The 27,086-nt window shown below is 37.4% G+C and overlaps 1 protein-coding gene and 1 long non-coding RNA gene across 15 annotated transcripts in view; one reads left to right on the top strand and one right to left on the bottom strand.

Annotated features, from left to right (window-relative positions):
• MITF (melanocyte inducing transcription factor) overlaps positions 1–27,086 on the bottom strand; it is a 217,959-nt gene that overhangs the window by 7,624 nt on the left and 183,249 nt on the right. For 8 of the 14 annotated variants that reach the window (XM_070738196.1, XM_070738197.1, XM_070738200.1 and 5 more), the window contains exons 3-8: positions 17,456–17,683; positions 14,855–14,941; positions 12,369–12,464; positions 6,077–6,194; positions 2,566–2,724; positions 946–1,002 (exon numbers count right to left, since the gene is read on the bottom strand). In XM_070738196.1, the coding sequence (XP_070594297.1) occupies positions 946–1,002; positions 2,566–2,724; positions 6,077–6,194; positions 12,369–12,464; positions 14,855–14,941; positions 17,456–17,683 (745 nt within the window). The remainder of the gene's footprint in view (positions 1–945; positions 1,003–2,565; positions 2,725–6,076; positions 6,195–12,368; positions 12,465–14,854; positions 14,942–17,455; positions 17,684–27,086) is intronic. The other 6 variants (XM_070738204.1, XM_070738205.1, XM_070738206.1 and 3 more) reach the window with 1 other exon arrangement.
• LOC139160403 (uncharacterized) overlaps positions 6,085–27,086 on the top strand; it is a 47,204-nt gene continuing 26,202 nt past the window's right edge. Inside the window, exons 1-2 of the long non-coding RNA XR_011557933.1 lie at positions 6,085–6,190; positions 17,312–17,562. This is a non-coding gene — a long non-coding RNA (uncharacterized lncRNA). The remainder of the gene's footprint in view (positions 6,191–17,311; positions 17,563–27,086) is intronic.

Raw genomic sequence — 27,086 nt, 5'->3', positions numbered from 1 at the left:
ACATTAGGAATCAGTGGTGAAAGGGAACATTTGAAAAAATAACAAACCACCTTTATTATTACCTCATCCCTAAATTCAATTACAGAAAAAATACTCTACAATAGATTTATCAACACAGCACAAATTGGACAGAATAAAATCTCTAAGCCACATTCACAGACTTCCAAAAATCAAATTAATTTTGTTTTAATTTTTTTTTTCATTTAGAAATTGTCACATCAGAAAGATTTCTGTTATATAAGAAGTCTGCTTAAAAAATTAAATTAAGCATAATATCCAGATGGCTTTACAATTGATATATTTTATTATTTGCATCTAGTTAGATTTTGTATAGATTTTTAAAAAGCTCTATTCCAAGCTAACACATAAACTCTTTTAATTTATATCATTCATAATAAATTTTTAATTTTAGGAGCAAAGGAAAGCTTTGTACAGAGGAATGATAAAGATATGATTGGATTAATTATGCTAGATTAAAACAACCTCCAACTAGCCCTTTACTATTTGTGTTAAGGATGAAAAACAATCAGGGATTTTATTATCTTATTTGATGTTTTCAATGTCACTTTGGCTTTTTGATTCCAGGGAAAAATTATTTGGAAATGTAAAGGAATAAAATATATAGTAATTTTATAAGAATATAGTATTTTTATATCACAGAAGCTAAACAAACAGTGAAGAAAATTATTACATTTCTTATAAAATAGGCTCAGTGTCAAGATATCAAATTAATATTTTCAAAACCAAGTAACAAAACAACAAATAAATATCTAATTCCCTGTACAGAAAACTTAATTGGACATTGAGAAATATTTAAGTAATTATATTTTCCTCCTATTATTGTGAAAATGGGTTAAGTAAGTTATTAAAATCTTAAAGATTGTGGGCTATTGATTCTTGTCTGTTTATTGACCATTGAAAAAAAACACGAAACAAGCAACATACTTAAATTGTGATTGTCTTTCTTTTGTCTTTCTTTGGCCAAAGCTCTTGCCTCTGATTCTGTGGGAAATACACATGATAGGCATGTTAATGAAGTAGTCAGAATTAAAAGGCAACACTCACAAAGTAAACTTTGATATTTCTCTGATGCATTCTATTTCATATATACTCTGACAGAGCATTTACAGGGGTGAAATTCAGCAGGTTCTGACTGGTTCTGGAGAACCGGTAGTGGAAATTTTGAGTAGTTTGGAGAACCAGCAAATACCACCTCTGGCTGGCCCCAGAGTAGGGTGGGAATTGAGATTTTGCAGTATCCTTGTTGTGAGCCGCCCCGAGTTTGCGGAGAGGGGCGGCATATAAATCCAATAAATCAATCAAATCAAATCCTTTGCCTGCCATGCCCACAAAGCCACACCCACAGAAGTGGTACTGAAAAATTTTGAATTTCACCCCTGCCTCTATATCACCTATACTGTACGATAGCAAAAACTTCTGGTATATTTCCATGGTCTAATATCATGGATGTTCAATCTGATTTATTAGGATATACTGTAGGTTAAAGTTTAAAACTATGAAAGCCTATAGCTGAAGATAATGAATATGCAGCATGATATTGTCTTGGTTCTTTCTTTATAGAAAGAAAGGACCAATTAAAGGACCAATTTTAACATTCAGGGATATTCTTAACAAGAAAACAGAATTTCTGAATGCCAAAGCGAAATTCAAACCCTCGGTCCATGGGGTGAAAAATAAACTAAACAAATCGCAAATTGAAGAAAAGTAGCATATGAGAAATAACATTCAACGGCTGTTTTTCTCTCCAATGGTCTGCTGGTTCAGCAATTCCCCAGGAGTTTTACTGGTGTTTCCTGCTCGTATAATATTGTTGGCAATGGGATTTCATCAATAAATGTGATTTGTGAAATCTCCTATTTTATTATTATTCCAAATTTTATCTTTCCCATTCCAGGAAGCCACGGATGCAGAGATAAATACGGAGGTGGAATTTTTTTAAGATAGATATTTGTCACAGAAAGTCAGAGCTGCCATTGCTAGTATCTTTACGTGTAAATTGATTGGGGCCTCTTTCTTATGTGGGTCTGGAATGCTGAAGTGTACTAATCACTGGAAACTAGTGTAGCTGTTAATGCTGCCACTTTAAACATTAGAAATGATTAATCAAAATAGAGCTGGAAGGGAGCTTGGACGTCTTCTGGTCCAATCTCCTGCTAAAGCAGGAGACCCTCTACCTTTTCAGACAAGTGGATGTCTAGTCTCTTCTTAAAGACCTCCAGTGATGAAGCACCTATAATTTCTGAAGGCAAGCTGTTCCACTGGTTAACTGTTCTCACTGTTAGGAAGTTTCTCCTTAATTTCAGGTTGCTTCTCTCCTTAATTAGTTTTCATCCATTGTTTCTTGATGTCTTGGAAAATAAGTTGCCCCCTCTTCTTTTTGGCAGCCCCTCAGATACTGGATAGTGGATACCATGTCACCCCTAGTCCTTCTTTTCTTTAGACTAGCCATATCCAATACCTGCAACCGTTCTTCGTATGTTTTAATATATCCTTCATGCATAGTAACATATTAAAGTAACATTTTCAGTTGAGGCAGCAGCTAACCTGAGGATAATGGGCTGCATTCAGTTAAGCCTCCATCTGCCAGAATATTTTCCATCAGTAGAACAGGAAAGGAAGAGATTCCTCCTTTTTCTTGTACCCCTGTGTACCCTGCACCCTCAAAATCTTCTCCAGAAGGTTGGGGAACGAGACGGCCAAGTCCTGTTGCACAAGTATAAAAGTCATTTTGTGCAACGTTGGATTTTATCCATTAAAATATTAGGTTTGCTCCAAGGAAGCGGCATACTGTAATAAAGCTAATACTTCCCCACCTCACCCCAACTGCTAATAAAAAAGCTACACATATGTTTTATTAACCATTGGATGAAGATCAACCATGCAGTGAAACGTCTGTATTGGCTATTCTTAGATTATTTCCAAATGTGGGTAATAAAGGCCTCTTTATTATAAAGGCATAATAATTAACAAATGCTGCATCTTCCTTAATGATGCTGTATCAGACACAACAATGCCCCTCCTGTCCCTTCCTTAAGAAAATAAAGGCAAATACTATATATTAACAAAAATATTTTCTGCACTCATACTTTCCCATCGATTCAAGGATGCTGCTGAAGGTCCATACAGCGTGACTGGTACAAGGAACTTTGTCAGAGAACTTGACATTTAACATTTGAACACAGCATCATTTATTTTCTGACTATGCTATGTGAACCATAGTGTACATACAACAAATGACCCTGAAGCAAATGAATAGTGAAAAAGACACTCAGACATCATTTTCCTCGTTGCGCTACACTTTATATTTTGCCCACCACTCGTTCTGTTCTATATAAAGTTGTTTTACACCGGGGGGGGGGGGGGCTCAAACGCAAGGCCTGCAGGCCACATCTGGCCCATGAGGTGCTTAAATCTGGCCAGTGGGGCCAATGCCTGGAAATAGCAAAGGACCGATCCACAATGCCTTTGGCAGCCAAAACGGGAACGTTTTGGTTGGCAGGGTGCTGCAGGAGGCCGTTTAGGCCAAAAATGTTGTGCGGGGGGGCAGGGGGGGCTGATGTGCAGGAGGCATCTGTCCCGTCTCCCACACAAACATGTGTGGAGAACTATAATGCTGATCCAGCCTTCAAAGAAATCCATTTTTAACACGCCTGTTTTATATCAAATTAGGCTGTTTGTCTACCAAGCTCACTCTGTCTTCACTGAATAGAGAAATCCTCGAAGAAATCCAAGAATCGCCAAGGCAAGCTCTGCATTTTGTAAACTAATGACCAGTGTGTGGAACCGACGTGGAATAAGCCTTGCTACAAAGCTCAAAGTCTACCGAGCACTAGTGCTAACTACCCTGTTATATGCCAGTGAGACTTGGCCTGTATACAGGAGATATGCTAGGCAACTGAACCACTTTCACATGACCTATCTCCATAGAATTCTTAGGATCCAGTGGCAGGAAAGGAGCCTGACACTGAGGTCCTTTCCAGAGCAGGCCTGCCGTCAATTCCCACCCTGCTGATGAAAGCCCAGACACACTGGGCAGGCCATATTGCTAGGATGCTAGACTATTGGATCCCTTAAAAACTCCTCTATGGTGAGATGTCTAAAGGAAAGTGATGGGGAACAAAGTAAGCAATACAAAGACACATTGAAAGCTTCCTTCAAGTCCCTCGATATCGACACCACCGCCTGGGAAACCCTGGCACAAGAACGACTAACATGGCGCATGCTGATCCACCAAGGCTGCCAGATATCTGAGGCCAGAAGAACATTCATAGCAGAAGAGAGGCGAGCACTCTGCAAAGCCAGGGCTGCAAATGTTGTGACAATGGTGCCCAAACATATCTGCCCAACATATAGCAGAAAATTTCGTGCCCGTATAGGCTTATTAGCCATCTGTAGATATATTGCATATAGCTCACAACCCATTATATGTCAAGGTCCTCTTTGAACATGGTGGACAAACATCATATTTTGCCCATCAGCTTATTTATTTATTGGTTTGTTTGTTTATTAGATTTCTATGCCGCCTTTCTTACAGCGATTCAGGGCAGTTGTTCTGTTCCATATAAAGTTGTTTTACACTCTCTGTGTGTATGTGTGTGTGTCAAACTCAAGGCCCAAGGGCCACATCTAGCCCTCGAGGTACTTAAATTTGGCAGGTGGGCAGCCAAGGACTGACCCACGATGCCTCTGGCAGCCAAAACAGGGATGTTTTGGTTGGCAGGGTGTTGTAGAAGGCCATCTAGGCCAAAAATGTTGTGCTCGGGGTGGGGGGTGGGCTCATGCACCCCTCATTTTGGCCAGAGCGTACTGCAGGAGGCGTCTATCCCATCTCCCCACAACATACATGGAGAACTACAATGCTTTCAGTTTCATATGCTCAAGTAAGAATAGTAGTTGTGTGTTGCACATGACTGCAATTCTCACTGGTAACCTCAGGTCATCCTGATCTGCCCTGCCTTCTCTCCCAGCTGGCCTGCTTTCCCTGCCAAGTGTAGAGGAACTATGGAGACTTGCAAGAGAGGACCTGTTCTGTTGACAGCATCAACAGAAATCACTGCTCCTGCTCTTCCGAGAGGGCAGAAACCTGGCTCGCCTTGTTTAGGAAGCTAGGCAAGAATACTATAAGGACCTGGCAAAGATCCCAGCTTCAATCTGGCCGGTAGAGGGTATATTCTATGGAAGGTCTCAAGGCTTATTATTGGTCAGAGTGGAGACCCCAAGATTAATTGCAGCTCCTTTAAAGATGTGAGACCTAAGAATCCTTCTCAATTGGATGTGCTTGAGTAAAATTGTTCTGAATTATTTGTGGACTCTGGGAATCTTATCTTAAGCAAAAGAAATCCAAGAGACTCATTTGGGGAGCTGGAAAGTATCTATTTAAAGACTGAAGATAAGGTCCTGTTTGAGAAAGGGTGCTAGTCTGATTAATTTTAATCATTCTCTGTTTTGTTTTTTAAATTTTCTTCCCCATCCAGTTTGCTCTTTCCTTCTCCTCATTTCTCCCTCTCTTTTTGTTTTCATTTACTTCCTAGGACAAATGCCCCTTGCCTTTCCTTGGTCTTCCTTATTCCTAATTTGTTGACTTTCTGGTGGAAAAAGGCAGAGGAATCTCTGTTGTCAGTGTCTGTACCGGAAAATCAATAAGTTTTATAAATGGAAAACTTTATAGGCAATTAATTTTAATAAATGATTATTAATTCAATGTTTAGCATCCTGGCTCTGTATTCTGGCCTTATATTGCATATACGGTAATAGAGATGATACAGACAAACCAAGTGGGAAAGTACCTTGTAATCATCTAGTCCAATCCCCCATCCAAGCAGACCCTACAATGGAACTGGCAATTCTAAATTGATCATGGTGAAGCTGGTCTTGAATAATTATTTTGCTTTGTTTACCGCCCCATCTCACTCTCAGTCCTCCCCGATCCCCTTTCTTTCAATAAAGATAGTAGAAACTGTTTAATATGACAGGATGTTTATATTTCTAGCATTAAATTGCATATATTCCTTACGTTGTTGTTTATTATACTTGCAAAAATAGAGTTCATATTTACCTGTAAGTTCCCTTTTTATATTAGGAAGGTTAGCAGGACAGGAATTGCTGATGTTAAGTCCTGGAGGAGGCAAACCTTGATTCCCATAGAGGTCAACTATATTGCCAGAGACAGGTAACTGGAAAAGATAAGAGATAAGATATTAGCTCTTTGCAAAAATCCTTGATAGTTTTAAAGTTGAAGATTGGAGCAAAGACTACCAACGTTTCTGTATTGTTGCTTGCCTGTCAATATAGCTCCATCATAAATAAAGGTTATATCTTGATGGGACCTAATGTATTTCAGAGAATGCAACCAATATTTGGGATTCGGAAGCCTGGTACTCAGACAAATTAGCCATCAACTGGTAAACAGGCATGAGTGATGGAGCGTTACCAGACACAGAGGACCAAGTTCTCCATTCCTCTGCTGGCTTCTCCTTATTTGTGGGCTGTGAAAGGAGTAAAAGCTACCTTGTAGGGGCAGCAAAACTAAGTGAGATTACAGGAGAGATCACAACATCCTGCTGAATCTCATGGCTTTTCCCCCTCTATGTCACGACATGGAGAGTAGGCCATCTAAGATGGCTGCCAAGAAGCTGGGGAAGCAGATGACCATCTAAGCATAGTGCAGATGCAGATTTTGGTGAACAGTGTGTGAACCGGGTGAGAATAATTCTTTTTACTCAAATTGTCACCCCAATAGAATTTCCAGGAAAAGAGATTCACAATTATTTTTAAAGTAGCAATGATATAGCACTCTCTTTTTTTTAAAAAAAGGAAAGAATTAAAGCAAAAAAGGCAGAAAAATCACTAAAATGCAGAAAATTGTACTTTTAAACTGGATAGACACTGTTTTAGATAGGCATTTTGAAATGCTCAAATTATCTACTTAAAAATCAACCCTATTTTTACATTGTGGGAAAATTAAACAAACTGGTTAATATTGAAATCCAATCTAAGAGCCCCACCTGCTGACTAAAGGAAGAACAACATACTCCCAAAATCTTGGAACCATTTGATTGTTTGGGATTTAAATATGATAATATGAAATACATTATCATTACAATGACCCCTGAAAATTACAATACAAGAATGAATTTATAGAGGGACCTAAGGAGATTCTGGAAAACCTATAGAATAGAATAGACTTTTTATGGGAGTACCCAGAGGAACAGGTTGATTAATTTTGGGATATAAGGAATTAAAATATTGAATTCTTTTGAGAAGTGACTATAGATTTGAATATAGCTTCCAAACAGACAGAAAGCAGCAGGTGAAGCTAGGAAAAATCACATCAGATACATGTACAATTAGCACAGGTGCCCCCCCCAAGGCTGTGTACTCTCACCACTTCTCTTCTCTCTATACACTAATGACTGCATCTCAAACGATCCATCTGTTAAACTACTGAAGTTTGCAGATGATACAACAGTGATCGGACTAATTCGAGACAATGATGAATCCACATACAACTATTCTTGTGGTATGACCAGAACAATCTAGAACTGAACACACTCAAACCGTAGTAATTGTGGTAGATTTTAGGAGAAACACTTTCACCTCTCACAAAACTACACAACACAGTATCAATAGTAGAGACCTTCAAATTTCTAGGAGAGGGGTGGCATACAAATCTAATCAATAAAAAATCATATCTCAAGACCTAAAATGGTCACCTAACATCAAAAACATCATCAAAAAAGCATAATAAAGAATGTTCTTTCTGCGCCAGCTCAGGAAGCTCAAACTGCCCAAGGAGCTGCTGATACAGTTCTACAGCAGAATTGTTGAGTCTGTCATCTGCACCTCTATAACTGTCTGGTTTGGTTCTGCAATCAACAGGACTGACACAGACTTCAGAGGATAATCAGAACTGCAAAAAAGCAATTGCTGCCAACCTGCCTTCCATTGAGGACCTGTATACTGCATGAGTCAAAAAGAGGGCGGAGAAAATATTTACTGACCCCTCGCATCCTGGGCACAAACTGTTTCAACCTCAAAATGTCGCTACAGAGCACTGCACACCAAGACAACTAGAAACAAGAACAGTTTTTTCCCAAAACACCATCACTCTACTAAACAAATAATTCCCTCAACACTATCAGACCTTTTACTAAATCTGCACTTCTATTTCTACTAGTATTTCTCATCACTCCTATCATCCTTTTCCTCCCACTTAGGATTGTATGACTGTAACTTGTTGCTTGTATCCTAAGATTTTTATTAACATTGATTGTTTCTTCATTGCTTATTTGACCCCTATGACAATCATTAAGTGTTGTACCACATGATTCTTGACAAATGTATCTTTTTCTTTTATGTACACACTGAGAGCATCTGCACCAAGACAAATTCCTTGTGTGTCCAATCACACTTGGCCAATAAAAAATTCTATTCTATTCTATTCTACATACATACATAAACAAACAAACAAATGGAATGTTAAAAAAACTTCCCCATAATTATTTGCAAGTTTAAAAGAAATCAATGGAGTTTTCAATTCAATTCAATTCAATTTATTAGATTTGTACGCCGCCCTTCTCCGAAGAAGTTTACTCTTTGCTAAATATAATTAAGAACATTTAGTAAAAGGTACCACAAATAGCTTTTAAGATAGCATCGTATAGTTTGTTGTGAAAATCTAAATGTCCTACTTAAAAGATAAACTGCAAGAATGAACAGACCAGTTCTGAAGATGTGCGCTCTTATTGAGTCAAAGCAGATGAAACATACAGTACATCATGTGTGACCTTTACATAAAGATCCATTTCAATAATTTATAGTATCTAATTTATTACATCTCATAAATTTTTCTTTGACTATTGTATCTCAATAGCAAATGAGCATAGCTATCACTGTTACAGACTGGGCCTTCTTTTTGCTATTGAACAATGTCATCCTTATTAACTCTGTAGTTAATGTATGTAATGTCTGTAGTTAATTCATGGGCTCCAAGGAGACATCTTCTTTTATTGAGATTTTGCTTATCTTCTACTTTAGGGGGACTGGCATCTGATTAGACCATGAATTCTAAAGACAGTTCCTAATATTACCAAAGCAAGATTAATACAGTAGTCCCTCGCTATATCGCGCTTCACCCACCACGGCTTCACTTCATCGCGGGTTTTGAAGTCAGCGTTGGCACAGATACAGGACAAGCCAACCAGCCCGCAGCTGGGCGAATGATGAGCGGGGCGGGGACTGAGCTCCGGCGGAGGCCCGTCCCCTCGTTCAACCCGCCTCGCCAGTGCCGAGAAGGCAGTCTTTGGAGGCGCGCTTAGTGGTTGGCAGCGGTGGCGGTGTGCTTGGGGTTGTAGAAAGAGCTGGGAAGGAGGAGAAATTCCCCATCGCGGATTTCACCTATCGCGGCCAGGTCTGGAACGTAACACCAGCGATAGGTGAGGGACTACTGTATATTTCAATATGCTATCTATCAACATAATTCCGGGATTTGAGCTATGGATTTCAAGTGGATAAATGTACAACAATTGTGTCTTACTAATTTTTATATGTGGGGCAATTAACCGACAACCTGTAGAATACATTCTAGTGTACACTTCAGTAAGAAATTTCAGTAAGAAATACCAAGGAAATATACTGCAGCTGATAAGAAAATGCTGTCCACCAAAAGTCATGATATGTTTCTGACCAATGTGCCTTGATTTCCCAGTACATTTTCTATGCTCTGTTCCTCTGAATTCTGGAGCACTGGTAACCAACCCGATTTGGACAGGGGAGTTAAATCATAGATTTTAATCAGAGGTTTTTGATGAAGACAGAAACTTTAACTCTAGCTCCTTTAAATTTCAACTCTTTTAGCTCAGGTAAACCAATGTACACACACATACACACAATGATGTGCAATGATTCAACTAGATGATTTCATTGGATGGAAATGGAATTGATATTTTGGTAATGAATCTTCAAATAAATTGAGACATCAAGCTGAATCAATTTCTTTCATATCCCAAGAGATTCAAAAAGACTTGGAATAAAGTACCATAGCATTGCCTGAAATTTTTCCGTCTAAATAAGGATAAAGGAGCTTTCTGATATGGACATGAATAATCAGCAGATGACTTCTGCAAAGCTTGCCTTACTGACCATGTGCAGGGTTGAAGCACTCTACTGTTTTGGTCTCATTGGGGAAGGCTGTTTGTAGAGAGAAAGAGATTCAGACTTATTGTGGTAGCCTTTTTGTTGTTGCTGTCGTTGCCTTACTTTGTATTGAGTGCGGACTTGATATTTTATTGAGTGGATTCTATAAAACTTTTGAAGAGCAATTACTTGTTCTGATAAAAGATTTAATGAACTTAAGTCTACAAGGAAATTATGCCCGATTCATGGAAAGACACAGAAAAGCTATTGGATTTTAAATGGATAGCATATTCAAATTTACTGATCTTGGAACAAGAGGGATTTCAGATAAAAACAAGAGAGCAAATTAATGAGAAAGATTTGTTTGTGATTGAATAGAATAGAATTTATTTGGCCAAGTGTGATTGGACACACAAGGAATTTGTCTTCGTGCATATGCTATCAGCGTACATTAAAAAAAAGAGATACATTTGTCAAGAATCATGTGGTGCAACACTTAATGATTGTCATAGGGGTCAAATAAGCAATGAAGAAATAATCAATATTAATAAAAATCTTATGACTGCAACAAGTTACAGTCATACAGTCCTAAGTGGGAGGAAGAGGATGATAGGAATGATTATTTAATTATTATAGAATTTTAAAAAAATTAAACTTGATAGTAAAAAGTTTGGTATTCGTAGGAGTTAAATATGAACAGCACATGATTTTATGTTGTGTAGATGACCAACTGATTGCCAAAGTTTATAAAATTTTACTTACGATGGAACTGGAAGATGAATTTGTTAAAGATTGCATAGTAAAATGGATGGGGGAAAATTGGTTACAATACAATGCTAGACCAATATGGACCAATGGTTAAAAATTCATTTTGAATTAGTCTGGAGGAAAACATAAGATGATGTACTGTTGGTATCTGACTTCAGATAGCCTGGCAAAAATGTATAGCGGGATTTCCAACAAGTGTTAGAAATGCAAGCAAAAATCCAGATAAAATATGTGATCAATTCGTAAATATGCTCAATCATATTGGATAAATATAATATTAACAATACAGAAAATACTTAAAATGCAAAGATTAATGAAACCTGAAACTTTTCCTCTAGGTGTTATGAATAATATTATTATTATTATTATTATTATTATTATTATTATTATTATTATTATTTATTAGATTTGTATGCCGCCCCTCTCAGTAGACTGGGAATCAACTTGGGAAAAAAGGTTTGGGATGTTTACATGGTGACTGCTGTGAAGATTACATATGTTGAATCAGAGGTCCCCAAACATGGCAACCTTAAGACTTGTGGACTTCAACTCCCAGTATTCTCCAGCCAGCTATGTTATGCTGGGTGGGTAATTCTATGATTTGAAGTCCACTAGTCTTAAAGCTGCCAAGTTTGAAGACCTCTTTGCTTAAACATTGGAAATAAAAGGGGATGCCAACATGTGAAGAATGGGTTTTAAAACTGACTAAATTAGCAGAGATAGTAAAATTAACTGTTTTGATTAGAGAAAATGGATTAGACAAGTTTATAAGAGATTGAAATCCATTTGTGGATTCTCTAAGTGTTAAATACAAGGACAGATGGTTAACAGAGGGATTTGAGGATTAATTTTAACACAAAGACAAATGTGTGTGTGTGTGTCTGTGTGTATATGTACTGTGAATATATACTTACACACACACATATATATACATATACATACATATGTATGAAAAAACAGGTGTTGGGTCAATTTGATTATTAAATAGATTTTCACATGAGGGGTGGTTGTTTATGTAATATAGAATTTTTGTTAAAAATGTATGGAAAAGATTATAACTATTATAGATCCATTATGTAAGGAGAGGGGAATATACTGTATTAGATTTTTGATGTACCTTTTGGTATTCAGCTGGGATGGATTTTTTCTTATGTTTAATATTAGATGTATTTATTATGGAGGGGATTATACACATGGGTTTTTGCTGTTGTTACTGTTAATCAGGTTTTCTTTTTCTTCCTTTTCTTTGTTTTACATTTTATCTTTGATGATAAAAGAATAAATAAACATGTTTTAAGGGAATAATAATAATAATAATAATAATAATAATAATTATTATTATTATTATTATTATTATTATTTAGATTTGTATGCCGCCCCTTTCCGAGGACTCGGAAAAAGGTACTAAGAGTGAAGACTAAAAGGCACAATAGAAAAGCAAATACCGTATTTGCAATTTGTAGAGCAGGATCCATCAAACCAAAGATTTCTTCATTATAACTTGATTCCAAACTGATTATGTCATCAATTACATCATCCATCTGTAACAAAAGTTAAGGAGTATCAGAAATCTGAATTAGGGCAAAAAATGTCCGAATGCATCAAACACTTAGAAAGGAAATACCTTCTGTATATATAGGTAGTCTTTGACTTACAACTATTCATTTAATAACTATTCAATTATAATGGATTTGTAAAAGAGACTGTGATCATTTTTCACACTCACAACTTTGGCAGCATCCCCATAATCATGTGATCAAACTTTGGACCCTTGGCAACTTCATGCATTTATGATGGTTGCAGTGTCCTGAGATCATGTGATCACCTTTTTGCAACCACCTAACAAAGACAGTTAATGGGAAGCCAAATTTTCTTTTAACAACTGTTACAACTAAACAACTGCAGTGATTCATTTAACAATGGTGACAAGAAAGTTCATAAAATGGGGCAAAATTCACTTAAGAACTGTCTTGCTTAGCAATTGAAATTTGGATCTCCATTGTAATTGTCAGTTTTGGACTAACGACATGAGGTATTCCTCAGGGATAAAATGCTCCCATTCACCTGTGTATATTGGTTGTCAGAAAGCCAGTTGCGAATGAAGCATGAGGCTCCGTCCACCCACACGGATGCCGCCATTTGGGTTCTTTTACCCTCTGCACATGCACAGAATGCTTTGTGAATGCACAGAGGGTAAAAAAAGTCAAATGGCAGAGTCGGGGCAGATGGGCGGAGCCTCACGCTCCCTTTGTGACTGGCCCTCCGACAACCAATAGGCATGAGTGAACTGGGAGCATTTCATCCCTAGAATCCCTCTACCAATGTCCAGCTTTTAATCCTATTTATAATGTTGTCATATTGTTTCTATTCTGTTTTTAAAATATTGTTAGCTATCCTGTATTTGAATTGGAAAGTTATATGAATTCCAAAAATAAAAATGACCCAATTTATTTATTTAGGAGCTAGGCCACCGAACTTCTAAACCTTCTTTGAACACCCCCAATTTTTAAAGCTATTTCCTATTTATTTTAGGATTACATATGCCATATTGTAAACAAGACAGGCTATAGACCTGTTGTACATCATATTATGTTAAGGGGAGATCAGTGAGAAAAGCATAGTTACAAAATCAGTTTTAGCTTCAAAAATATATCTGCTATTTTATGCCTGGGTTAACTAGTTACATATACTAAAAACAGCCACACAGATGAGGAAGCAAGGAAACAAAATTAATTTAAAAGAAATAATATGAATCTAGCAGGAACCTAGACCCAAGAGATGAAATCCTCAAAAGTAATGCACTACAGTAAGACATCTTGAAAGATATATATATACTGTATAAGAGCCGAGGTGGCGCAGCAGGTAGAGTGCTGTACTGCAGGCCACTGAAGCTGACTGTAGATCTGTAGGTCAGTGGTTCAAATCTCATCACCGGCTCAAGGTTTACCCACCTCCTTCTGAGGTGGGTAAAATGAGGACCCGGATTGTGGGGGCGATATGCTGGCTTTGTTAAAAAGTGCTATTGCTAACATATTGTAAGCTGTCCTGAGTCTAAGGAGAAGGGCGGCATAAAAATCGAATAAATAAAATAAATAAAAATAAATAAATAAATATATTTCTTTTTCCTGGTGCTGATAATTGTTCATATTTTTAAAGCCGATAAACAAGGAATTTGTTCAAATATTACATGACTATATGTGTTTGTTATACCAAAACCTCTTAAATAACTACATATATATTTTCTCAGAGGACATTTACTCTTCCCAGAAATATCAATCCCAATATTTTTTAAACTGCAAACTATAACAGTTAGATTGTAGTATGGATAGAAACTCTTATTTTCATATTGAGTAGACTGAAGATTTTGTTGCTTGAAAGGAATTATATTAGGGATTTGAGTAATCGGGCATTCCTGTAAAGCAAATTATTTTTGGCTATTTAAAAAATGCATTTGCATGTTTTATTGACAGAACACAAATGTGTTTAACAATTAGAACAGATCTTCATGAATAAATAATCCGATTAGATATAAGACCACTGAGTTAATGGGATTTACATCCTAGTGAAAGACTACAAAATTCAAGCCACAGTCAAAATTCTACCACTGTTAGTAATTTCTAACTGTTCTGAGTTTTCTTGCTATTTCATGCCCAATATTTATTAACTGGATAAAAGCATAACCAAATATGCCATATGAAATGCCTGGCTAATCCACTGCCATTTTGACCAGGAACGTATCTGTAACATACAATTTATTTTCAATTATGTAATTATTTGATTGTTGCATTTTAGGTAGCCAAGGGAATGAAATGAATGAATAAATGGCCTGAAATTAATAAATCTGAAATAGACTTGGAGATCTTAACAATCACATATTATATTATATAAATATAATAAATATTATATCAGAAGATATGCAAAGCATACATACCTGCATGCATGACACTCGAGGATGTGTATTCAAAGACTGGCATTCATTTTCAGCTCTGTTGTTTTGTTCTTCAAATTTATAAAAGCCCTGCAACCATGAAAAAAGACAACAAATGTAAAAACAAAGGATCAGAATGGGATAGAGTGCAATAGCAGGATAAATAAAATATTATTTAACTAACAGTTAAATAACCAAAAGATCTTTGGAACAGAAAGTTAATCCTCTCACAATAGAATAAATACATCAGATTTTAATAATGAAAATTAAGGAGATGCAAATACTGTAGTAGTTCAATGAAATAAATAGCATTTAAGCCAGTACTTGCTGTACTCAAAAGGTGCAATTAAAAAACCCTCTTTTATTCCACACGCAAATGAATATTAAAAATCCTCGAAAGATCCATGCAAACCAGCCTTTTAGGTCCCACAGAAGTCAACCAGATGATTCTGGAAGATTATTTATTAGTCTGTGAAATCAGGTGGTCCTCACAACTTGTTCCCCAATAGTTTTCACTAGTATGGAGTGCTGTACGCCAAAAGACCTGTTGTCCATTCACAGTTTAATCCTTATTAAATCTAATTACACTAGCAACCAAGGACATATCCTGTAGTAGACAATTATGCACATTCATAATTCAAAAATCACATCATTTATTTGTCTCTATGGAACAGAGTTTCCTGCAACTAATAGGGGTTTGTCGTCCCCCCCCCCCCCATTTTTCACTTTTAACGCATATTGGTGCTTTAATTCTCCTCACACAAAAGTTCTTATGATGGAAGTAGATCAACTGAGATAGCAGGGAACATTCTGGTATTAGTTTGACTACTCATATATAAATGACTTTGACTGGCAAAGACAGCTATTTTGTTGAATGCACAAAATTCACCACATAGTATCAATTTTGTCTAAGCTTCAAAAGTTTGCCTACATGTGCTAAATGGCTTTTATGACAGGAAATATGTCTAAGTTTGTTCCTTTATTGTTTACTGTCATTTTCCAAATTGAGAATGAGCCCAAATTGAAAAGTCAAAAACATCAGCAGTGAATTGATTTGGATTGAAAGTAACAATAGTGATAAGCCTATGCATTTTGTATCCATATCTACCAAAGGCCTTATTCAAAGGGAAACTTTCATTAATGTTCAGAAGGGCATCAATAAGAAATTTCTCTTTTTTGTACACCTTCTGGTTGTGTAATACATTGATTGAGATGAACTAATGATATTGCACAGATCTACTAAATGCAGTGCTCAAACGTTTATGCCAAAAGAAACATTAAAATTAGTTATTTTCACGCCTTGCTCATTCCCCTGATGGATTTGATTGTTTTTTTCCTCTTTTGCCACCAGCATATACCATATTAAGGTAAAATACATTCATTGTGTTTTATTAATAAAAACTGCAATCGTGCATTATCAGTTTCACGTTGTCTACTTTTCAAGCAGCTTGTGCGTCCAATTGCATTCTCTAAGTTGCCTAACTTTTTGTTGTACACCCAGTTATACCCTTTCCTGGATCAGGAGATTCTTCTCTTGGTGGTTCATCTTGTACAGATGTGCTGTACATGGTACTACCCTTGAAGAATATTTGGAAGCTTCTGCTAGTGCAGAATATGGTCATGTGACCAATTCTGTGCTCCCAAAGAATGATGCATGTAGTATCTTTGCTGCCAAAGCTACACTGGATGCTGATTTGCTTCTGGATCTAATTCAAGAGGATGTTATTACCTTTAATGTTCTTTGGGTCACGTTACTCGAGGAACCATCTTATCCCTATCAAATCAATTCACTCACTTGGACAGGTAGAGAATGAATGTTATGGACTCTCTGGAATATCCTCCTTCGAGAGGTGAGGAAGGCCTTCACTCTCCTGGCCTCCGAAGGAGGAGTTTATATAAACAGCACGCAACCCTGATCATGGCTGGTGCCTTAACAAACCTGCCTCCATCTTTTAACTTATTTTATTCATGTTTTTATTGGCCATTTTTATAGATACATTGCATTTTTATATGTTTTTTAGGCTTTTGTGTTATTCAACTATACCACCCAGAGTCTAAATTTGACAAATGCATAAAATATTGAAATTATGTGGGAAAAGATGTAGATTGGATTAACCCGTGGGAGTCAGCATGCAGTTAAATAAGAATTTTCTGAAAGTGTTTGGATCATAAGGATGGAAAGAAAATTTGCTTAACGGTTAACTGGTTGTGGTCAATTAGCACTGAAAAATTCAACTAAGATTAAGTCAGTGTGCAAGAGGTCTGAAAAGCTAAAAATCATGAAAAGATTTATGTGGGAAGCTGCAAAATAGCCAATAGTATAATGTTTGATTTGTATGCGTCTAAGTGCAATCGTCTATATTTCAAATAGGGAAAGAGTTCCTATAATTGCTCTTATGAATTAGTTCATGCTTTTCATTTAGACATATTAATATTTATAGCTTCTGTTTCTGTTTTTAGGGAAGTTGGATGAGTAGCTCCAAAATCTATTCCCAGCTAAATATACAGGATTGTGAGACCAGCCTTTTACAACCTAAAGAAAAAGAGACTTCACAAGAAACAGCTTTTAAAGCATCAAAGGCCAAAGACAAAATTTGCTCTTACCTCTTTTTCACAGTTGGAATTCAATGTAAGCATGGCCATAGGGCTGTTGGGTGCACTGCTTCCAGTGCCTGGAGGCATAACGTGGTCAACGGGCTGATTTGGGCAAGGTAAGCTTAACGCCTGATTGTTGTGCTTGTTTGCTAATGTAGTTGAGAGGTATTGTTTGACTTGTTGCCGTTGAGCTTGTTGAATGTGGTACTTGGTGGGGTTTTCCAGGTGAGTCTGCACCTGTGAACACAGAAGGAAAAGATGCAGCTTCTCATCAGTGTTTGGGAATCAGAATTGTTCTGAATGTTATGTCCATAGAGATTTACCCATCAGTTATCTAACATTGATTCCCCCCCCCCCCGAAAACAAAGCTACGTGTAGAAGGAAAACATGTACATATATTAATGTAAATGCATTAGAATATAGGAATTATTATTTAACAGACAAAACACTGCAGATCAATACTTTAAAAATATCAGCAATTTGCAAAATTTAAATAATAAGCTAATAACCAGAAAAGTAAAAAATATATGTTTTCTCAGTAAAATCTCTTGATACACATAGACTTCATAAAATGCATTCAAACAACTGATGGATTTTAAATCTGTTGGAGCCCACTGGTCTTGAACAGCTATAAGGAATGTGAATAAATAAATAAAAATAGAGAATGATATTCAGAAGTCTTTTTAAATGTCTTTGCTACTGTTCAAAAGAAAAAAAGAAAACATACTCTCAAAACCCTGAAAATGTATATCGTTGTACTTTATGTTTTTCAACACTTTGAAATAGAGTTTGACTCAATTACTTTTGTGGCATTCAACTAGTTATGAAAAAAAGACAATGCTACATTAAAAACAGTGTTTTCCATTTCTCTACAAATATTCATACTGTGAATATGTTCATTATATTCATTAAGAAAATATCCCTTGTAATAGTCTTTAAATTCCATTGTATCATAGATATGCGAAAATGCACACAAGCATATACCTTTAGACCCGCTGAAATAAATAGATTTAGGTATCTGTAAGAGGGAAACTGATTGAAGCACATAAGGAAAAAAAGAAAGGAATGAAGGAATGGAGAGAGAAGGCAGGAGAAGGAAGGAAAAAAGAAGGGAGGGAGGAGACTGAGAGATAAAGAAATTAACAGAAAGGAAGAAACAGAAAGAAAAGAAAGAAAGAAAGACAGACAGACAGACAGAAAGAAAGAAAGAAAGAAAGAAAGAAAGAAAGAAAGAAAGAAAGAAAGAAAGAAAGAAAAATAACTTACCTGATAATGATTATACTCAAGCATTTCCAGCATGGCATTTATATAGTCCTAGGAATGTCTAGCAACTAGTTGGACAATTTTCATTTTATTTTCTGTTCTACCAGTTCAAAGGCACAACGATGGATGAAGCATAAACATGTTCTCCAAATATGGCACAAGTAACTTGGACATCATATCTCAGACTTATAATAATCCTAAACTAATTTGTCATGCATGTAAAAAAAAACCCAGTTTGCACAGGGAACCTTTTTGTATTTGTGCGCAAATGTGTTTGCGTGTTTGAGAAGCTACATAAATTTAGCTTGGAAATTTTGGTACTATTTTTTTTCCACAGCTTTGACGTCACCATTTTTCCAGAAACATAAAAGGCCCTTTTAAAGTGATGGGTTATCAAAGTCAGATTGATTATTTGCTTCAAGCCAAATAACTATTCAGCTTTCGTTCCAGTCATACTAGCTAACAATGACATTTTTCTTTAGCAGTATGATTACTTGTTTTAGGCCCACAGTTAAGATGACATTGCAGAAAAACTACTGGGTCAATTTGTTTGCCTTATTCTCTACTGTTGGGAAAATATTTCAATCTCTTGATGAGAGGATGCTGGCTGTTATCATAGCCTCCATGTTCTCACAATGACTTTCTGTCTTCAAAACATGGCTGTGCTATGCTTCTTACCATGCACTACTGTATTTTAAAATCAAGACTGACATCATCATTGTAGGACATTATTTGCCTCGGGTATGTTCCATACAGTTGAATGGTTGTTTCACACGACACACTAACATCTCTGTTTGAGTTAACAAAACTTAGTAGTATAAAATATGATCTAACACATAAACCATGTTACAGCTTAATGCGACATTCTGATACTCTGAGCCACAGACTGGGCTCCTCGGGTGCATGGAACCACTGGCTATTTAATTCTATGTTAACATAGTTAGTGAATTCTGTGAATTGTTTGCCCAATACAATGTACAGGTAGTATTTGACTTCACAATATTTCAAAGCTACAATGGCACAGGGAAAAAAAGCTACTTTCAACCAGTCGTCATATTTATGACTGTCACAGCATCCCCAACATTATGGGATTCAAATTCAGAACCTGGCAACTGGCATATGTTTATGACAGTTGCAGCATCCCAAGATTATATGATCGCCATTTGCAATCTTCTCAGCCAGCTTCCAAACCACCAAGTAGCAATAGCACTTAGACTTATATACCGCTTCACAGTGCTTTTACAGCCCTCTCTAAGCAGTTTACAGAGTCACGCTTCCACACGCTTCCCTCTTCTTTCTCTTGGCCTCACCAACAAGGGAGGAGGAAGGCCAGGCTTGAGGGATGGTCCCCACCCTGCAAGATCTGCCCCCACCATTTTCTCCCAGCAGTCTTTGCTGATGGCAACAGCAAACGTACTAGGGGGCATGCTGTTGCTGTGCAAAGGCCTCGGTGGCGCAGCAGTTAGAGTGCAGTACTGCAAGCTACTTCTGCTGATCACCTGCTGTAAGCAGTTTGGCAGATCGAATCTTAGTAGGCTTAAGGTTGACTCAGCCTTCCATCCTTCCAAGGTCGGTAAAATGAGGACCCAGATTGTTGGTGGCAATATGCTTACTCTTTATAAACCGCTTAGAGAGGGTTGTAAATCACTGTGAAGTGATATATAAGTCTAAATGCTCTTGCTAAAGGCTTAAGGCTTAAGGATGCTTAAGGATTCTTTGCGTATATCCAATCTAATTTCAATTTACACCAAAGTCTATAAATTTCTAGTCCCAAAATAACTGCTACAGCATCATGGTAGGATTGGGAACCACTTTCATAGAAGGACATAAATTAAAAGCAGTCACACCATACTAGTCAGTATAAGATGACTGTGATTATGGGAAACTTGACAGTGCTTCCCATAGGGCACATAAACTTTGTTGTTTTTGATATGTCTAAAGGATATCAGGTTGACGGAAGCCAACAAAAAATGATATGCCTCAAACCTTGTCCTTCAGGTCTTCTAACAGTTCACCCAGTACCACTATAACTGCGCTCTTCTACCTCGCTATACGTCCTCCTCTTTTCCTCCTTTCCATCATTTCCATCAAACCAGGGAGTTAGATCTTCACAGCATATAACAGCTTCTATTAAAATTTACTACTAATGGTGCTAGCAGCAGCAATTCTACTGGTAAGTTTTTATATAGGCATTATTAATTAGCCATGGTGGCTCAGGCTACTTCTGCTGACTGCCAGCAGTTTGGCAGTTCGAGTCTCACCAGCTTAAAGTGGACTCAGCCTTCCATTCTTTGAGGTCAGTAAAATGAGGACTCAGATTGCTGTCCTCGGGGTCATGTGATCCCCTTTTGTGACCTTCTGACCAGCAAAGTCAACGGGGAAGCCAGATTCACTTATGAATCATGTTATTATTTTAACTACTTCAGCTGAACAGCTGTGGCAAGAATAATCTTAAAATGGGACCAAACTCACTAACAACTATTTTGTTTAGCAACAGAAATTTTAGGATCAATTGTGATAGAAAGTCGAGGACTACCTGCAATCTAAGGAAACTCAAGACTTGAATATATAATTGGCTGCCAAGCAAAGAAATGCATAAATAAGACATAAAAATCCAACTTTTTTTTGTTTCTATTTTTAATATGGCTATTTTCTTTTAAAATTACAAACAAATATATATTTGTTCACTGGCGTAGACCTCCTGATGAAGAAATACACATCATATATTGTAATTTGCTGGTTTCAATTTCTTTTGAAATTTGTAAGCAGAAATGCACCCGAATTTCAAATAACGGCATACTTGAAAAGTTAGTATACTAATAACTCAATTCATCTATTTATATTGCCACGCTCTGAAAAATATTTCAGTATTAGTACAAAATACATTGTACTAGAAAAAGTCAACTCATATTGTTCCCATGTTCAGAAAGGATAATTTTATTTTATTCAGAGCAAATTAATTTACTACCATTATTAATAATTTTAAATTCTTTTCTGGTCCTTGAAACCCAACCCTATTTAAAAATAACCTTATAACTTTCAATTAGCATGTGACATTCTGCTTGTACTTAGTATAAAATCATAAAGGACCCCATTTTAAACAACGAACACCAACTTTAATTGCATTAAGCTAAGAAAATCTTATAAAGAAAAATGTCACTTTTAAATCCCAGCCAAGTCTCTTCGTGTCATTCAGCTAAACAGCAGTAGACAAAGAAACATACCATACTTCAAGTAAGAAAGTTACTGTTCAAAGCGGAGGAAGTTTAGAAAAACGAACTTTTGTTTCTATAATGTTGCCTTAGGGACTGAGATTTATCATCATAAAATCAAACACTTTTTTTTAGCCTTTACTCTCATTTCAATGAAACTTTTGTTTTAAAATGTCATGGGATCAAAAATTGAAAGTTAAAAAAAAAAGATTTTAACAATCAACGATGCCAGAATACAAATTGTACCAACCTACAGTGTAACAGTGGACAAGTGCATCAGAGTCTAGGGGATTTGTAAACCCTGAATGACTGCCGACATACAGATGCTTTTGAGAGCCTGGGATTCTCCCTTTAAGGTAGGGGACAGTGATAGATATAGAGAGGCCAGGGCAAACCTTAGAAGAGGCATTAAGATGTCAAAACAACAATACAAACATAAAGTGAAGAACCATCTAGAAGACAACAACCCGAAGCAAGTGTGGCAGGGACTGCAGCACAAAACTAATTATACGGGCAACACTAGGAATACAGCCAATGCTGATGCCTCGTTGGTAGAGGAGTTGAACACCTTCTTTGCCTGCTATGAGATGAAAAGACCAGACCCCAAAGTCTCTACCTGCCAGCCTTCTTATTCCCAGCCACTCACCCTATAAGAACACTAAGTGAGAGTTGTATTGAAGGCTGTGAATCCCAGCAAAGCTGCAGGTCCAGATGGAGTTCTGGGGATAGTAGTAACAACATGTGCCAACCAATTATTAGGGTCCTACAAGGATCTTTAACATTTCCCTGCAAATGGTCAATGTTTCATCAGGCTTGAAAACAGACACTATCATCCCAGTCCTGAAGAAGAAAGCAATTAACTGGGTCCAAGAAAGATTTTCATTTTGCTGGGAAATTCTATGTTGACTTGTATGTGTTTTACTAAAATGTCTACCATGGGATCTTGTCAGTTTACAAAATGTTTGCCATGGGAGACAAATTGTTAATAGCAATTTACTAGACGATAACCACCGTTGAGTCCAAACATCTCCTATAGGATTTTCCAAACTTTAACTTTTTCCCCTTTTTTGGACAGTTGGATATAATTCTAAGCAAAGCACTAGAGCTAACGCCACTCATTACTTGTATTCCCCCCCAGAAAATAGAAAAGACTCCTTTAGTCCGAGAAACAGGCTTCTAGCTCACTGAAAACATTCATTTAAAATCAGCCATGTTTTTTTTCTTAAGCTTTTGGGTTTACTTGATTTAATCTTTTTGTCCTTTTGAAAACACCCAATTATTTAACAGCAAGTTACCCAATCCTCTTAAAATGGTTGTAAAAAGAATACAAATCATTTGACCTCTGCTCTGAAAACTATGCTTCCAAGATGCACTTTCTTCTACTGGCAGAGAGGTTAAATCCCGGTTATCTACAATATTGTTTGTAAATAAAATTGTAATTGGTTGCTTAGATAAAGCTCAGTTTGTTTGGAGCTTCTTTATTAAATATGTGCTAAGGTTTGGCCATACAAAACTGACAATAAAAAGGCTATTACAGTTTGAAGCATCACTTAACAACAGATGTAACTTTGGGATACTGACTTGGAACAGGTAGATGTTCAAAACCGAAATTGTTGTCACAGATTTCAACATTAAAATATGCTGTTATATTATTAAAAACAGATTTTATTTTTATTTGCCAGCTCTTGCCACAACACAAAAGAACACTTGTTTGACAAGTATGACAATTTTTTTTCATGCTACATGCTTTTGCAGCAATGTTAAGGGATAATTTGGCAAAGAATGAGAGATTCTGTTAATTCAAAATATTTTGTGCCACTTAAATCTCTTATATAGTTACTAAGCGTCACAGTTTATGATTTAAAAAAAGCCAACCAAAGTCAATTGTTCATTGTCTACAACTTTTTATCATCAGAAATAATTTTTCAAAGATTATTTATAATTTTATTAACATTTTATTGCTCATTACCTTTTCTAAAACAAGACTTAATAGCTTAGTTTTATTTCGCGGCTTAAATGGGCTATGCTGTTATTTATGTGCATATTGAACTTTACCAAACTATAATAAAATAGCTTCTGATGCATCACTGAAGAAGATGATCAAGCACCAAATATAGGTGATGGCGAACCTTTTCCCCCTCAATTGCCAAGAGTGTGGGTGTGTGCTATTACGCATGCGCAAGTGCCCACACACATAATACAATGCCTGGGGAGGGTAAAAACAGATTCTCTTGCCCCAGAGACCCTCTGAAGGCCAGAAAAAGCCTGTTTCCCAACTTCTGGTGCACCCAATAAGCTCATGTTTTGCCTTCCCCAGGCTCTAAAGGCTTCCCTGGAGCCAGGGGAGGGTAAAAGCGCCCTCCCCCATCCCCTCCAGAGGCTCTCTGGAAGCCAAAAATGCCCTGCCGTACTGTCTGGCACATACATGCACGTTAGAACTGAGCTAGGGCAACGGCTCGCATGCCAGCAGATATGGCTCCGCGTGCCACCTTTGGCATCCATGCCATAGGTTCGCCATCACTGTGATAGACGAAAGGGGATCAATTATACTTATATACCCAGAGTACTTTAGGACTTTATCAGAATTCCTTGCACTGCTGTGATTTGATGAAAATTATATTCTATGACTAAGGGGTACTTCACCTTCATCTTCCAACCTACCATCAAACTGACATCTACCAGACCACCATCCCACAACAGCACATGGACATCTCTACCACCTTTCCAAAAAGACCTAGACTCTGTCTCTGACTGGTCTAACACATGGCAACTCCAAATCTCAACCAGCAAATGCTCTGTCCTACACATCAGAACTCCAAATACAAACTGAATACACAAATTATCACACATAACCCCCACTCAGTTAAAGACCTCAGAATACTAATAACAAAAGACCTAAGTGCCAAAGCCCACTGCAAGAACATCATCAAGAAGGCTTCAAGAGTTGTTAACCTGATCCTACGTAGCTTCTGCTCTGGCAATCTCATACTACTTACCAGAGCTTACAAAACTTTCGCCAGACCCATCCTCAAATACAGCTCATCTGTTTGGAACCCATACCGCATCTCAGACATTAACATCCTCAAAAATGTCCAAACATACTTCACCAGAAGAGCCTTTCACTCCTCCACTCAAAACAGAATACCCTACAAAACTAGACTTTCAATCCTGGGTCTTGAAAGCTTAGAACTACGACGCCTTAAACATGATCTAAGTATTGCCCACAAGATTATATGCTGCAACGTCCTGCCTATCAGCGACTACTTCAGCTTCAACCACAACAACACAAGAGCACACAACAGATTCAAACTTAATATTAACCTCTCCAAACTTGACTGTAAAAAATATGACTTTAGTAATCGAGTTGTCGAAGCGTGGAACTCATTACTGGACTCCGTAGTGTCATCCCCTAACCCCTAACATTTTACCCTTAGACTATCCATGGTTGATCTCTCCAGATTTCTAAGAGGTCAGTAAGGGGCGTGGATAAGTGCACTAGTGTGCCTTTAGTCCCCTGTCCTATTGTCTCTCCTATATCTCCTATATCTTTTCTTCTATTCATATAGCCTTTCTCTATTCATTCATTGATATATTTTATTCCTATATCTTCTCTTCTCTTCTTTTTCTGATATATTTTCCTGTGAGTATATCCTCTATAACCTTCATTGCCTATTGGACAAAATAAATAAATAAAATAAATAAATAAATAGTGGAGGGGGAGGCCTGGGGGAGTGCAGAGCGATGCCAGAGGGTGTGTGTGAACCCGGGAAAAGTGCTTTTTATTGCCACAGAGAGTAGGACGTGTGTCCTACCTGACACCAATGCCATATTCTTTGGCATTGTGTCCAAGGCAGCCCATTCTGAAACAAAACATCTCACAAGTTCAATCAAACCTCTCAAATTCGCAAGATGTTTTCTTCTTGTGAATTCATTTTGCACTATAACCCAGTATCTGATTCAGACATATACTGTGCCAGCGATAGGTTCGAGACAGAGGTGAAGATGGGAATGAAGATGGAGATTTCTATGACGTAAGCTTCAAGTAAGCACTGTATAATTTTGTCCTCATATCATGCACACCTACAGCTTATCCTCGATTTATGGTCACCATTAAGCCCAAAATTTTTGTTGCTAAGGGAGACAATTCTTAAGTGAATTTTGGCCCATTTTATGACTTTCATTTGCCACAGTTGTTAAATGAATCACTGCAGTGTTTAAGTTAAAATAGGACTGTTAAGAGAATCTAGCTTCCCCATTGAATTTTCTTTGACAGAAAGTTGCAAACAGGAGTCACACGATGCCGGGGCACTCCAACCATTGTAAAATATGAGCCAGTTGCACAGCATGCAAATTTTGATCATGTGAGCACGGGAATACTGCAATGATCATAAGTGAAAAATGGTCATAAGCCACATTTACAGTGACATAACTTTAAACAGTCACTAAATGAACAGTTGTATGTTGAGGATTACTTGTACAGGGGAGAAACTACCTTTTTCATTGAAAGGCAATATTTTCTTCATGTCACTAAGAAGAACAAGAAAGCCAGCTTAATTAAAAGAGGGGTGTCAAGCACAAAGCCGCATCCGGCCAGCAGGGCCATTTTGGAAAATGTAAGGGGCAGACCCATGTCACTTTGGACCAGTCTACTCAATGCAAAGGGGAAACATTGGGCCAGTATGACTTCGGATGAATCTACCCCATATGAAGAGGAAACATTGGGCCAGAATGGCTTCGCCCCAGTCTACTCAATGCGAAAAGCAAACACTGGGTCAGTTGTGGCTCCGGTCCATTTACCTAGTGTGAAGAGGAAACATGCCAGCAGTTTGGGGAGTGGTGTCAAGCTGGCCACACCCACCCAGTTTACCCAGTCGGGGGGCCCTCCCCTTAGGTCAACCATAGCCCTGAAACTGAGTTTGACACTGCTCGGTTAAGAGAACGGGTTGGAAACTGGGAGACTATGAATTCTAGTCCCACCTGACACATGAAGCCAGCTGGATGACTTGGCCCAGCCCTAGGAAGAAAGAAAGGGCAAACCATTTTTAAAAAATACCGCCAAAAAACAGTAGAGATTAGTTCAGGCAGTTGCCAAGAGTCAACATTGTTTCAAAGGGGGAATGCACACACATTCAGCTTTAAGTCTGAATACAATTTTAGAAAGCCAA

Source organism: Erythrolamprus reginae, chromosome 2 (genome assembly GCF_031021105.1).
Source record: "Erythrolamprus reginae isolate rEryReg1 chromosome 2, rEryReg1.hap1, whole genome shotgun sequence".
NCBI classification, from domain to species: Eukaryota; Metazoa; Chordata; class Lepidosauria; order Squamata; family Dipsadidae; genus Erythrolamprus; species Erythrolamprus reginae.
Note: the sequence above shows the minus strand (reverse complement) of the source record. Positions and strands in the feature narration are given on the sequence as shown.